At 39.3% G+C, this 16,199-nt stretch overlaps 1 protein-coding gene, 1 long non-coding RNA gene and 1 other non-coding gene across 3 annotated transcripts; all 3 read left to right on the top strand.

The window, feature by feature from the left end:
- The first annotated feature begins 238 nt into the window (after window positions 1–238).
- Trnan-guu lies at window positions 239–312 on the top strand. The gene has a single exon. It is a non-coding gene; the product is annotated as a tRNA-Asn (tRNA).
- Window positions 313–628: 316 nt separating this feature from the next.
- Window positions 629–2,225, top strand: LOC105249931 (protein l(2)37Cc). Its single transcript, XM_011255731.3, has 4 exons — window positions 629–796; window positions 1,165–1,272; window positions 1,353–1,774; window positions 1,888–2,225. The coding sequence occupies exons 2-4, from the start codon at window positions 1,182–1,184 to the stop codon at window positions 2,194–2,196; spliced, it is 822 nt and encodes a 273-aa protein (XP_011254033.1). The 5' UTR covers window positions 629–796; window positions 1,165–1,181; the 3' UTR covers window positions 2,197–2,225.
- Window positions 2,226–3,080: 855 nt separating this feature from the next.
- Window positions 3,081–7,342, top strand: LOC105249930. The gene is made up of 3 exons (XR_889083.3): window positions 3,081–3,915; window positions 4,023–4,282; window positions 4,370–7,342. It is a non-coding gene; the product is annotated as an uncharacterized LOC105249930 (long non-coding RNA).
- Window positions 7,343–16,199: the final 8,857 nt, after the last annotated feature.

Below are 16,199 nucleotides of genomic sequence, written 5' to 3'. Positions count from 1 at the left end.
TCAATCTCTTATCTCTTCAATAATATATCTATCTTCAATATGTTTACATTTATCAATTATATAAAGAATTCTATTCATTCATATATTTTTCCACATTGGTGATACTTTATGACATTTATTACTAAGTATTAAAATAATAATTGTCACTGTCGATAATTAATAATTATATAACTACAAAAATTAATATTTTTTCTTATATTTCACATATGTGGTTTACAATAGGAAAGTATAGCAAGTCGCCTCCGTGGCGCAATCGGCTAGCGCGTTCGGCTGTTAACCGAAAGGTTGGTGGTTCGAGCCCACCCGGGGGCGTTTTTTTTTATATTCTTATATTAATATTATTTTTTTCATTTTTAAATAAATTTACATATACATAAAACTAAAATAATGTATTCTAAACGAGTCTATAATTTTAGTAGTATATAATCATAATTAGCATTAAAATAAGTAGTTATATATTATAATTAGTACTAAATGATGATAATTAAAATCTTACAAAACGTTAATATTTTACAAAGTTTTCATTCAACTTTTGTATAACTTACATTAAAATAATAATCGTAAAAAATTATGATATGTGTATTTATCGAAATATAGAAATATTTATAATTTTTTTCGCATTTGTAGGTATAATCGTGTGATTTAAAATTCGCGGAAGCCTGCCAAGTACATACACTCACCAGACTGTGGCGCTAATATCGCAGCCGGCGGCCAGCGGCCATTTTCTCCTATCAACTCACGAACGCCACACGAGAAGAAAATTGATTATTCCAACCCTAAAGTCACGATTTATTACGTAAGAATGCTCTATTCTATATATTTATAAGCAATTATTGTCGAGTTTAATTTAATTTTAATGATATAAGAGAGACGGACGTTGAGATATTGAATCGACGTGATCAGTCTAGCCGGTCGATGCTCCACTCCATTTAGGAAATGCGATAATATATAATTCTTTGAATGTGTGGACATATATAATTAAGATATAAAATATATTTATTATTCTATTATCTTTTGTTTACTTTCGTGTGAGCAATTAAGTGCGCGTATTTCAAATATACTTTTCTCAAAATTTTAGGTTAGAACCGCTTGAAATTAACTAGTTAATATATCAAATTTCATCATCCATATTATGTGATCCATATATTGTTTGATGTTTTGCAGATAGCGTATACTTAAACATGACAACAATACAATTTTTTAATCGATTGGGTCAGTTGGGTCTAGGCATAGCTCTGGCAGGTGGTGTCGTCAACTCTGCGCTATACAATGGTACATTTGATATCTTCTATTTCATGTGAAATACTCAGCAGAATTATTTTTTTAAATTAATGTATTAATTTCTTTTTCAGTTGATGGTGGCCATCGTGCAGTTATATTTGATAGATTTGCTGGTATAAAAAATGCTGTGATAGGAGAAGGAACACACTTTTTTATTCCTTGGGTACAAAAGCCGATTATTTTCGACATCCGTTCACGACCAAGGAATGTTCCAGTCATTACTGGAAGCAAGGATCTGCAGAATGTAAATATCACTCTTCGTATTCTCTTCAGACCAGTACCAGACTCTTTGCCTAAGATATATACAATCCTTGGTGTGGATTATGATGAGAGAGTATTGCCATCTATTACCACAGAAGTATTAAAAGCTGTTGTCGCACAATTTGATGCTGGTGAATTAATTACGCAAAGAGAACTCGTGTCTCAAAAAGTTAGCGATGATTTAACAGACAGAGCTTCACAATTTGGCCTTATCCTGGATGATATTTCCATTGTAAGTATATTTGCTTTTGTCAATTATATATACGTGCTTATATTATTATAAAAAGATGTATTTTTTTTTCGCACTTAATGTACAAATTTTCATTCGCCTTGAAAATCTTTCAGACACATTTAACATTCGGTAAAGAGTTTACCCAGGCAGTAGAATTGAAGCAAGTGGCGCAACAGGACGCAGAGAAGGCTCGTTTCTTGGTAGAAAAGGCTGAACAACAGAAAAAGGCAGCTGTTATTAGTGCTGAGGGTGATGCACAGGCTGCAAGCTTATTAGCAAAATCTCTGGCCGAGGCTGGAGATGGTCTGGTTGAACTTAGAAGAATTGAAGCAGCGGAAGATATTGCCTTCAATATGTCCAAATCTCGTCAAGTGTCATATTTGCCAACAGGTCTAAATGTGCTGCTCAATTTATCACAGTAAAATAAATTGGTACATGAATTGTGCATTTACATCATAAGAGATTTGATGCTGTAATAGAATGTAAAAAGGAAAAGTATATATATATTGAAAACTTCCATAAAAATGCATAGCAGGAATATATAGTATTTCATAATATTTATGTTTTGACGATATAGATTTGTAGATTTATATGTCCTTAATCCTCTTGTGTACAATTATGGGGACTCCAATGTTATGTTTTTATGTTATAATATTTGTTTTTTTTAATTTTTACTGAAGAATGTCCAAAAAATTCAAAGGAATATCTTGGACATTGTATATTTAAGAGAAATAGTCTTCCATAAAATATTATTCTTAATAGTATTTTCTATTACATTTATTTCTACAATTAATAATAATATGGTATATACAATGCAACACGAACAATACAATAATGCTTTTATATTACATGTATAAAAAGAGTCTTATAAGATTATTTCTCGCCCAGATTAATTGAATAAATCAAGAAGTAAAAATATATAATGTAATGCTCACATGTGTCAAGATGCAATATAAACTTATTCACTCGTATAAATCATTGTTCTTGTATAACAAAGTTTCTAGTTACTGATTTAAATATTGGTTTCTTTTTTAAAATACGAAACATGTGAGTAATCATAATTTATTCTTTCATTCAATCTGTATTGGAATTTAAAAAATGCGAATTTAACTTCTAAGTCGCAAACTCAGAAAGTGTCGATATACGCTTTTTAAATCGATAACAAAAATCTTCGGACGGAAAGATGATGCGGCTCGTTTGTTCCGGACGATTCGTTCGGATGAGCCATCCAATGAATCGCCATGATCAATCAGGAAGTCGAAATTGGTGGAAGATTATCTCGGTTGGGGTGCTTGCGTCTCGCCTCTGTCGGCACAAGCTGTTAATAGAGAAAACAATTCATCATAATTTGGCGGCCACCGCGGGATGCCTTTACCCATGGTGGTCCACTATAAGAACGTAAAGTATACACGACGATGTCGGTTGTACTTATATGTGTTTCGGTTACCGGTATTGACCCCGACAGATTTATTACATACCTACCTACAAGGGCAATTAATCGGCGAGCCAAACTTATTCTTTTTATAACATCATGTATTCTAGATATTTTTCAATCTCTTTTGAGAAAAAAGGTACTCATTTGTTATATACTCGTAATAAAATTAAAATTGCGTTTTGTTAATAGTTAAAATTATAAAAAAAGAAATTGGTATGTCTAATCAAAATGATTGAGAGATATTGCTTCACCCGATTATATTGAATACGTATTGTCGCAAAGTGCCGTTTGCTTCACGGTTGTATGTGTGTTGTGTCGCGCATGATAATAATATAATATAATTTCCACAAAGTATACTATGAACTGAGAGAGAGAGGCAAGTGAGAAAGAGACGTAGAGAGGAAGCATCAAGGAGGGTTCGCGGTGGCAGCAGTACCGGGCGAAAGCAGATTAGCGTGAATAATGAAGACACGACCCCGTGAAAGCCTAAGCGGGCCTCCTTAAGTCTGTTCCTTGGAGTAGAAGCCGAAGCCGGAAAGGGAGGATGCTGAGGGAGGGAGGTGGAGCGGACAGAAAGGACGTAGAAGCAGTTAATTACTCCTCCCATCCACGGGATAACGACTTCCCCTTATTTGTCGAGAGGCGCAAACAGCCAACCCTCCGCGAAATCCCTCGCCAAGACGCTTTCTCCTGCGTATACATACAGGTATACATTTGACTTCATATTTACATGTGTGTGTGTGTATATACACACACACACATGCTATGCATTTACATATCTATATATATGTGTGTGTGTGTGTGTGTGTGTAGGCAGATGCGATCGAGAACTATCCAGTTCATTTTGGAGTATCCATTTTTCATCGATCTGTTTCTCGATCGATCACTCACTTCGGGACTTCGGGATGAAACGCTTGATGTCACCTAGTTATGAAGACGCGTTATTCAAGATGGATCAAATTCAGGATGCCGATAAAATAATCAGAATACGATGTTCGGAATAGGATGTTTTGAAAGAAAGATTGTAGCCAAATCTACAAGAGATCTAAATGTTGTAAAAAATAATTTAAAAGGTGATTAGATAAATGATAACAATTAGACAAGGTGATCATGTACGATGATACTAATTGATTAACGCATGATTTTTTTTTAATTTTTAGAACAAACGCTGAATGGAAATTAAATCTGCCTTTCGCATAAATTTATCCATACGATATATTCTCACCCCAACGGAGTCATTTCGAGGTATAAGACGCAGCCATCGTCAACCGCCACTCGCTAAGTCGAAGAACCCATTGACAGCTACAGGACGACGTGGTAGCACATGTTACGGCGGGACCATGCACGGAACATGCCATGCAACGAAACAAATGTTAGGTACGCCCAAAAACACGATGCGAAAAGAGTGAGAGAAAGAAAGAGAGAGAGAGAGAGAGAGAGAGACAGACTAATTACGAAAGAAATCATAATAGGCACACATGCACCGCGGGCGATGTCGGGCTAACGATCAGGCTTCCTCCGCCGCATCTGCACCTGTTACTCGGATCCTATGGTCGTGTCGATGCACGCGAGCTGCATATGCCGATGGCCTTCCTCAGAAACAAACCGCCTAAGGCTCCGCTCCTCCCTCCAACTTCCATAGATCCTGAATCCAGAAAGGTGAGGTTTTATCCTATTCACTCATATACACCATTTTACGTTCTATATATTAAAAAAAAAGAAAGAAATAGACCGATTAGAGAAGAAACCAATTAAAATTTCGCGAAATTAATTCCCCGATCTATGGAATCAATTAGATCTAAAATCGCATTCAGATTTCATTATTAAAAGAAATTGATTCTCATTATGAATGTGTATAAATGCGAAATGTAATCGTCTACAACTTCAAGCCTCGCAAGAAAGCTCTATTGCGTATGTACATTATCGGACACGACTAGTTTTATTAGGGAAAGGGAGAGAGAGAAAGAGAGAGAGAGAGAGAGAAAGAAAGAAGGAGAGAGCTAAATCATCGATATTAATGACGCGATCTATAAAATTTTCCATCGATTAGGTTCGCCGTGACGGCGCAACCTTCTCTCTATCGCCATAAGAGAGCTCGTAATCGTAATTAACATCTCTCTCTTCCTCTCGACCATTCCGTTTTATCGCGTTACTCCGCTTAGAGGAAAGTCGCCGACAAGTCGCTCACGCACGACGAGTCAGCGTAATAACGGCCGCTTTGAACTGACCACGAGCGCGAGATAAACGGACAGAAGGTCTCGTTAATTAAGGCGGAAAATATATATACATATATATGCGAACGAAAAGCGCCCTGTGCCACGCGTTGCGCCTAAGGCACGAACAATCTTTTTGTCTTGATGCTGTTCGCGGAGCACCCATGTGCGGAGCTCTCATGTGCCGCTGTTTGCTATATTATTGTCCGTCGACGACGAAATTGAATGAATCGCGATTTTAAATACGCGCACTGACCACCGCCCGTGTGTTTCGGAACTCCGGAGCTCTCTTTATTCCGCCGACCAGTCGTGCGTATGATTACTACTCCGTTTGTCATTCTCGAGTAATCAACGTTCGCAGATATTTAATAATTACGTGCGCGAGTTTCGACGGACAGCTAATTGCTCCATGATGAAAGGTGAGCGCAGCAAAAGGAAAATATCGTTATCGTTAATAATGAGTAGACTCGAGTAGATAATTAGAATCAGATAAGCGACGAACGTGTACCTTCGATCAAGTGATATCCTTTAAATTACATGTTTTTAATCATCATTTTAATTTTGCGTTCACAATCATTATGTCGAATGACTAAAGTTGGCCAATTTCGATGATTGACATGTTTTTAAGTTGAAAATTTTGTAGAATAATTTAATACCTTCTCTACAAGCATCTCTAGATTTGTCAAGGATAGTAAAAATTGTTATTGCTAAATTGAAACGTATAATACATCTATTCATTAGTGGTTCAGTTGCACGCAATAATTCAAAATTAAACGGAAAGAAAGAGAGAGAGAGAGAGAGAGAAAGACAGAGAAAATGTACGCCTTTTCTAGATACTCTTGTGTAAAAATTCTCCCCCGGGCCGAAAATTTCTTTTGCCTCAGCCCGAGGCGAGGCCCCTGTTGAGGCAATCTTCGTTATAAACACCGGATGGCCGGAGTGTGAAGATATTACCCTCTAAAGTGTTTTAACCCGTCAAAGCAAATGCCGTTCGCCTCCTGCAGTCGTAATTTTGAGAAGACTGCCTAGTCAGATTTTTCCTTTTTCTTCCCCTTCCTCTCCCCTTCCTGTCTTCATTCGAAACTTTGCACGCGAGGAATAATTTTCAATAAGTGCATCTCGCCGCGTTGCATCTCTTGTCTTTAGCGAATAGATATAAGAATGGACCGGCTTTAAAAACTTGTAGACCTCGAAGAGTTATGAAGCAGTACGATCTTGAATATCGCGAAAAATCGCGAGAAGTTTTGATCCTTATAATCTTCTCCTTTCTTTTATGAAATATATATGCTCGAGCAAAAAATCCTTTAAATTTTCCAGTGCAAAGTGATCGATTCTCCTTCTCATTTCAGACAGATCTTTCTTCCAATAGATTTTTCTTCGTTGCCTTGTTTTGTCCACGAAGATAGTCACTCAATGTACGGTAGTATGTACTTAGTTAACATCAAAACGATCATTAGAATCAAATATTGTGGGTATTTCGAAAGAAAACTAGTTACATATTGTTTTGTCATTCATCATCGATTTAACGAGACGAGAAGGAGAGTATACAGATGAGAATCGAAAGGGATGACGTTTCTCTCTGAGTTCGATTGATTTAGATCGAGGTAAGTCTCGAGCACAGGCCCTGTAATCTCGCTGACACGCCGGTACGCACGCGAACATAACCCCTGGGGATGTATCCGAAATTTAGGACGAGGGGGGTAGAGCTGCAAAAGGAATATTCCCTTTGTACCAGTCCTCGCGTACTGAATTAGTGTCCCTCAAATTTACGAGACTCTCGTCAGATCGGTGAACGATGATTCTCGGTAGAACAAATTAGATGGGAATGCATCTTGTTAGATGATCCGACGTATTCTAAGATGGGGTGTAGTAGAAGATCTAAGAAAACAACTGATAATTCTATAATATATGTACATAGAGAGAGAAAGAAGGAAAGAAAAGAGAAATCATATCAATCAATAAAAATTAATAACGAGATTTAATTTTCTCTTCTTTAAAGCTTTTTCTTTAATTTTATTTCTCTAATTTTTTATAGATATTTTATCGAATGTATTATCTTTGTTTTATCTGGTAATATAAAATTTGTGAAATATTCTTTATACATATCCTATTTCGTGGTTATATAAATTGTACATCGTTAAAGTTAGATGGAAATTTGTGGCCGGAAAGTAGGATGGCGCTCCCGTTAGGAAGCTCCCTCCTCGCGAGTATCCTCAGGAAGTACCGAGGTCATCGCGTGCGGACCCGTATGAGAGACGATCGCGAATTTCCATTGTCGACAATGTATAAAGAAGAAAGGTTCACGGCTGCGGCATATGCAGGGTCAGGTGATGACACTGGATGTCACCGTTAGTTGGCGATCATCTCGCAGCGCGAGTCAGATGTGTATATTCGAAACTAGAACAATAATCCGTACAGAGTCATCATTCTGATACTAAATTGTTAACTGCTCGGAAACTCGGGAAAATTTACTGAAATAAAAATATCAAGGGTTTTTAATAAATCGCTACTTTATGATTATATCCCTCATGATTTTAATATACAATTTATTCAATATACAGGAAAAAAGGCATAAGTATATTAAAATGTATTATCTAAAATATTATATATATATATATATATATATATATATATATATATATATTTTTTTTTATAATCAATATTATATTATTTCTATCACGAGATTTTAATTTTTGAAAAAATTGTTGAAAAAATCAGATGAAACTACGATATCATTGCAAAAATATATATAATTTTTTTCTTTTTTCTCTCATTTTCATGATTTTAAATTAATTTTCTAAGAAAGTTATAAATTATATTTAAAAATAATATAGTTATATTTAAAAATATATTTATATTATGTTATATTTAAAAATAAAGAAAATATTTATAAGGAAATTTGCAGATTTCGTGCGTAATATGTGCGCTCGCGATGCATACGACACGCACAACGTACGGTACTCGCGTGACAAGAACGATCGACACATTTTACGCGATGTTCGGCTAACGGTCGAGTTTCTTACTGGTGTTTCATGAAGCATGCGCGACATTTTATCTCCTGCATGATAACCCGTTCGCCGGAATGCCCTTTTTTTTTCCTTTTCTCCCTCGTACGAAGCGGACTCGTTTCTTTTGCGCCTTCGACCACCTTTTCGACATGTCACGCGACTCTGCTCAGACAGGAAATGATTTTGCATTTGAGGTCGATTATAATTCCTCCGAGGTTGATCATCGCGAATCTGCAAAACTTGCCCTTATCTCGGTCTTTTTCCACAATTATATTTTAAAAAGGATTTAAAAGGAATTTACATGAAAATTAGCTAAATGTTCTAAATATAAATTAAATGACGAAAGATATATGTTATCCAATTTAATTTATATTTTTATATTCTCCGAGCTTTAGCGATCGTCTCCGATTGCTTATCAATACGTTCATTGGATTTTATTATTCGATTTGGTACCGCCGTTTCCACGGTGGTCTCGGTAATCGTCTCGGCGACGACCTCTTGACGAACACGACGACAGGTAAATGGCGTTCGCCGTGACCTCCGGTGATCAACCAGCGGCTTCCAAGATCGGCGGTCGCGGAGGACGACAAAAGCGGGGCAGCTCGGTTCCCACAGGAGCCGCTCTTCCGTGCTGTCTTCGTACGGACGTTAATTCGTGAGAGGGAGAAGTCGCGCAGGCCGGAGGGACACATCGCCTGTCGGAGGATCATCGCCGATGTGGAAGGAGACCGGTAGAGGCAACATATGTGTAACGCGAGGGGCGTTTCGTGGCTGCGGTCCGTCCGTCCATCCGTCCGTCTGCGGCAAGGAGCTCGGCGAACGTAATTGCTACATCCTCAGATGCTGCCGTGGTGTGTATGCGCGGGTTGCGCGTTACGTTGCGTTACATTGTGGCCGTCACCATCATCATGTGCTGCCAAAATCGAATCCATTGCGCGATCTCGCATTCGATGAAGCAATCTACGAGGCGGTGAATCAGCCGCTTCATCAGCATCTGCGAAAAATAGAGCTAAATCTTAGTAGAAAATCTTAGAAAATGTATACGCGGTTTTTTTCTTGTACGTGTACATGTTGGTTTCTAAATTAATAATCGCAACTGTTCAATGGAGAAACGCATACATAGTATGTGCATATCTACATATACGTGATAAGATGCAAAAACAGTTTGTGCAGCTTTTAAAGTTTCACTGTCAGAAAAGGAATTGCATGTGATTCAAATTTTGTCCTTGTTACTATTATTTTTCCTTTCGAATCATACAAGTCTGACCTGTCAGCGGCCTGTCATTTCCGCGTTTAAATATATATAATTCATATATAATATATATCTCTTGTAAAAGCATTTTGTTTTGAAAGACATGGCCAATTTATTCTCTAGCCGTTGCCTAGTATCATAAGACCCGCGGTTATTTTTGCGAAATAAGGGGGTCCTCTGCCATCCCCGTCTTTTAGTCTGACCCGTGTACATGCAACATACACATACGTGCATGCACGCGTGTGCAAGATGCAAAATACGCGTGTGCGACGCTTCCGTCACGCGACCGCGCATCGCGTCCTTTCCTCTTCTCTCACCAAGCTCTTTTTCCCCATTTCTTTTTCTCTCAGGACTCTGTGGGGCTATCTGTCGTGGATTTTGACGGACGGTGACTCTCGCACGAGAGGATGAATTCCCGCGGATGCGGGATCCGCAGGAAGGACGGGTGCGCGGGGAGAAAATTGCCGCTCTTGGGGTGGAATTAATTTTCGCGTCTCCTTCACATCTTCCCTCTTTCCTCACTTTTTTGCGATATTAAAAAACATTTCTCTGGACATTGCATCATTATCGCGGAAACGATTTCTTAATCTCGATTAAAATTAATCGTGAGCATTTTTCTTGGCTAAGTGCTTATTGTATAATGGTGGAATATTAGCAACTATTGTGACGATCATTCATTATTGATTTATATTGGATCAGCGAACAATCAGCGAACGGTGTGTTTTGTTACTTTAATATTGGATGACTGGGGATAAAGGGAACCGATTATCGCGTTACCACACTTGGTGCCTTCGCTTTGCATGACGGTTGTTAAATTTCTCGCGACGGGTGAAACGAGACGCCCGGCTACTTCGACCTGAGAACTTAAACGAAGAACAATCCGCTGCGCCGACCCCCTCCCTTCCGGCCTTAACAATGTTTTTGTGCGGAGCGTAATCCACGATTTTGCCGTAGCTCACTTTTTACCGCCGCGTAACGATACCGGCAAGATTAACCGGCAACGTCAAATAAAAGCGCCGGGGAAGAGATAACGTAATAAATCTTCATTAGAAAGGAAAAAGCGCCGGGCACATATACACGCAGATAATACGACGATAAATGATCGCGCGGCGCCCGGGCGTTTCCTCTTCTTTCCCCGGGAAATCGCAGGCGTAGGTAAAGATACCCGACGCAAAGAACGAGTAATTTGCAAAATTATCCTCTAATCTGATAGAATCACGTTAATCGCGAAAATAACGCTGAATAATCTAAAATATTTAAATATATTTAACAACAATTTACTTTAAATAAATTATTTTTGCGAGACTCGTAACATTTTGCGCGCGCGAGAGATACTTTATATTAATGAGAAAACTGCATGTTACGAAACTTATACATAAAATTATGCTTAAAGAATGTGGACGATATTATTTTTTCGAACAGAAAGGGAGGATATTCTTCAGGATATTCTTCAGGATATTTCGAAATGAAAGGTTTCATCGCATGTGTATATATGTGTTAAATAATAGGTCAATTTGAAATATATATATATATATCTCTGTCGCGAGTCCTCGGAATCCTTCTAATTCAATCAAATTTACCACTATTCATGTACACCCACGAAAAGCGAAGAATCGACTCCAATTTAAGTCACGCATTACACTTGTCAATCATTATAGTTTAATGCTTGAGAACCGGGTTTCGATCGTTTCCGCTACCGGCGGAAGTTGAACCTGTAATTTTCCACATAATTTGAACAGAACTTTCGCCAAAATCCGTGACGCAAGGGAGTTACCCTTTAATGATGCACCACTTCCGCGTATTTTCTCAAAAAATACGCTTTGCGTTTTTGTCCCGATATTCTTAAAAGAAATTATAATATTTATAAATGTCAGTGTTTTATATAAAATAATAAGAGATTACCATAGTTTTATGTAAAATAATAAATGAAGATGAAATACGAGATACGATAAATGAATCATTAACATGATTAGATGCCATTTTCATATAATTTAATGATATAAAATTGATTCTAATTCACTTTTAATTAATTTTGACAAGTTTAGCTGGATCGAACATTAATGATAATTAGACAACTTTAACGATCTATTGATGTAAATATTTCGCAATTAATAAAATTTGATTAGAGATCGTGTCTAGAGTTTCAGAAAAATGTAAAAAAAAATCATAAACTACAGAAATTTTGCATGTAAAACGCAAATACGCATACTCTGTTCAAATATAAATCTCGCGTCGATTAGCACACTTGAGAGACGCAACCCCTTGATATCCGTGAAGGCAGCATTCGCCCCCGCTCGCGCGTCTCACGGCCGGCGGCGTAAAAGTAACGATGAGATTTACAGTGGCGCTTGTAAGCAATAAGTCATGTCCGACGAACATGTCGCCTATCGCAGGCCTTCGCGCGTGGCCCGTGGCCGCATACATAAAGATGATGCCAGGGATGAAACGCGATACGGCCACTCCTCGACGATAATATCGCACCGCTGCATCTTCGGGATGCGCGTTCGACGCATGCACGCGTGTGTATTGTTGTGTTGTAACGCGAACGTTGCTACTGTTGCTGTAAATATGCGGGGCTTAATCTGCGAAGAATACATCCGCAAAAATAATGACGCTAATCAATCAGCCGATCGATGCTTAATTGCGAGAGTAGCCAACAACTCGGAAGAAGTTGAGGAAGTTTGTGGGATAGAATCTCGATCCTACTTGATATTCTCTTGGATCGTATGAAGAGATTTACTCTCGAGATATTTAGTTTTGCCTCCTTTGAAATTAAAATTTATTCCAAGCTATATGTCACTATTATCAGTACGCGCAGGCCGATTCTCACTTCGGCTCGGTACCGGTATTCATCGACCGTGACGCAGCATGTATTCGTATCGTAGACCCCTTGTGATTCCCATGTTTTAACGAAACGGCTCGAGAATTTTACACGACCCCTCCCTCCCTCTCTGTCTCTCGCTTCTTTTTCTCTTCTCGTAGCGATCTTCCGTCTCTCCTGCTTGCAACCGTCGCGTCCCGCTGACGATATTGAGTAGAAGATTGCGCCTCTCTGGGGCCTCTCTGTATGTAATGATGATTGTCCGGAATAATTTCGGTGGCGCGCCGCTCTTTGAGTGTCACGCTATTCGGGACAGCGGGCCTGCGACCGCATCAAGAGGAAGGGTGAGAGAGGCCGAGGGGGAGAGGAGAAACCTCGGCTAAATCTTTCGATGTAAATTTTCGCCCGTACCTCTTCCCGCTTCCTTCGTCCTCGTCGCTGCCGACGATAAAATTGACTGGCGTGTAATTTTTCGGTAATTCGTACGCCTGATGCCGCGCCAGCGTTCGATTTTGCATCCGCTCGGGATTCTTTTTGCTCCGATTCGAGAAGCTCTCGTCTCCTCTCGCGTGCGAACTTTCGTAGCCGTCGAGGTTTAACCGTTCGTCTTGCGGATAGGACGGATAGAGAGGAGAATCTGTCCCGAATTTGATCCAAGTTTTCTGAAATCGGCGAGTAACAGTAAAGAAATTTGTATTATTTGCGATAAAACTTGGCTAATTGAGAATAAATTATGAAACTAGAGGAAAAAGAATTTCTTTGTATTTCGAACGACAGCCTTAATTTTCACAGAAATAAATCAGAAGTAACTAGAATAATTAAGATATGCGATAATAGTAACATTAATAATTCCATATGATTGAGCGTAGAAGATAGATTGTTCGAATCTCGAGGTCTAAATGATGATCCTAAATGCAAAATTCATCCCTTTTGACAAGCCATGAAAGAAAGGAACATCATTTCGCTCATCCAAGATCCTTCTACGCCGCCTCTCTCTCTCCTTTTCCCCGCGGGAGAGCTCCGATATCAAGGTGTCCATCTTCTTCAGCTTCCAGATCAATCGGATACTCAATATCCCGATACCTTATCGCGCCCACATGATTTCTGGACCGCTTGTCTAGGTATAACATATATATATATATACATATATATTCGTCGAGAGAGCCCGGACGTGAGCCCGTGCTCAGCTAACCCGGCCTCCCCTTCCCCTACCTCCTCAACCCCTCACCAGTCCCCTCTCGCTCGCGCGCTGTCCATCCGTAGCTCTCGCTCTCCTCTCACTTACCATCTCAATAACGCGAATGACTGAATGGTCGAGTCTTGAAATCCGAGATAACCTTTATTGTAATTACAATGAAGCATTATATACGCGGTCGGCATCCACGGAGGTCGGAGGTCATCCCTCGGCTGAGGTCTTCACTCGGCTTTGCTCGCCGCATCTTACCGTCTCTGCCGCTTCTCTAACGCGTCCGTTTTCATCTCTACGTCTACTGCCGCTAGCCGTTATCCCTGACATGATACGCGAGCGGCATTTTTACGGATAATGGGGTAAGAACGGGAATAAGAGATGAGGGATCAGGGTAGCGTTAATCAAAAATTTCTGTCTTGCTATTCGATCGCTTTTCCATTTTCTTCAGGCTGTATTCTTCAGGATGTCGATGTAATAAACATTAGATATCCCTTTAAGTTTTATATATATATTTTTTTTCCGTCAGATTATGTTACATAATAAAAGGAATTAAATGAGCCATATGCGATATGTTCTATAAATTTAATAATGTTTTATTTTAAATCATCTAAGATAGTTTTCCATAGTTATTATTACATCTATCATTATTGTATAATATATTATATAATAATATATTATATAATAATCATATAATAATTTCGCAACAAGATTTGTGTCGAATTAATCCCCACTCGTTAAATAATACCTTATTCGTGTCCCATTATCTTTGCATTCCACGAAGCTCTCTCGAACGCAGGACGAAGATAACGGAAGAGAGGCAGGACTTGCCTTTTCAATTAATTTGTTTGCGCGTAAACGCCTCTTCTTGGCGATGATTTATGGATTTTCGATCGATAGCTTCCCTAGCAAGTTCACGCGTGTGCCACATGAATCGCATGTCTCTTACATACGCGTAAATCTCACGAACGAGACGCCAACACGATGTACTTTGCGTAATCTTATCTTGAATATCGAATTAAGGCTACCGTGCTATTATGGTTTATTGTAATGTCCTCGTGCTTATTGTAAATTCGATGGCACGTATTATTCCGGTGACAATAAGGTAAAGGAATGGGAGGAATTACACATGGAACGAGTTTAATAGTTTTCAGCGTGGTAAACAAGAGCTTTCATTCATTTCCTCAACACATACATAGATCGTACCTCAGATATGAAAATTATAAAGTGCACAATTAAATTTTAATATTGTAGAATAGCCGAGTAATATTATGTTTGCTGCAAAATAGCTCGCGAAGAAATACTCCTCTTAGGGAATTTTAAGCCGACTCCTTCTTGGAGTCACTTTCCGCGGACGGTCGTTGAGAAACGGTATATAATTATCCGAATATTAATAATTCAATCGTGTATATGATTATTAGGTGCCGGATCGGCGAATCTCTTCTTTTGCTTTTCGCCTTTCCTTTTCTCCACCTGTACGGGGGTTGGTACTCGATGAAGGCGGTGCCAGCGACCACACAGAGTGCGGATGAGAGACACGTCTTTGAGGACTCTTATTAAATTACTTTATACGGGGTGTTCGAGGATATATACGTGCGATTGTTTATTTCCTTCAACCGTACTCAAATATTCGCGAGGAAGCATACCAAGATTTATTTTTTAACTACTCCCTTTTATTAGTTTGTGAGAGAAAATGTAGCTTACATAATGTACATTATGTAGCTTATATACATTATACTCTTCAATCGACTATATTAAAATTATTGATAAAAATATAACCGATGTAAGAGTTTGTTTTGATTTCAATGATCTTAATTTATCCGAATAAATTCGCGATTCGCGATTGAACATGATTAATTGGACCTCTTCGGATCTCATGTGACGCGAGACGCTCGCACACGGGTCGAAGGAACGGAAACGCAAATGCACCATGCCAAACACCGTCCATTCTTTCGCGTACGGGTTACACCACCCGTTAGAGAGGCTGTTACCGCGCCGGGTGTGATTTACGCGTCCCCTGATTTACACTGATTACGGGGCCCCGCCACGTCGCAAAAGCAAATACGGCCTCCCCTCGCTGTTTCCCCCCCCCCTCTCCTCCCCCCGCCACCCCTCGGGCCGGCCGGTCGGGCGGTTGCAGGTCGTCGTCGGGCACCCACTCGCCCAGGCCAACATCAATTCCCGCTGATTGATTTTACTCAGGTATTAAATTAATCCCCCGGAGACCCCGGCGGACCCTGATCCGTGCCGTTAAACGCTTTGCCGTTCGCCGCAAAGGGGCACCCGCGAGTGCGCTTTATTCGCGCATTACCGCCTTATTATCGACGGCCCCTCGAGCCCTCGATTATTTTAATACCGCATTACACACGTACGAACAACCTGTTCCTCATGCCTGCAATACGCTTTCCTCTGTACGATAAAATGCTCTATTGAAAGGTAAAAAAATAATTGAATAAAAAAAAATAGCAACAAAATTACGAAATGCAATCACAAACAGTTTTTATCTCCCT

This window comes from Camponotus floridanus, unplaced genomic scaffold (genome assembly GCF_003227725.1).
Source record: "Camponotus floridanus strain SB8 unplaced genomic scaffold, Cflo_v7.5 scaffold20, whole genome shotgun sequence".
NCBI lineage: Eukaryota > Metazoa > Arthropoda > Insecta > Hymenoptera > Formicidae > Camponotus > Camponotus floridanus.
Note: the sequence above shows the minus strand (reverse complement) of the source record. Positions and strands in the feature narration are given on the sequence as shown.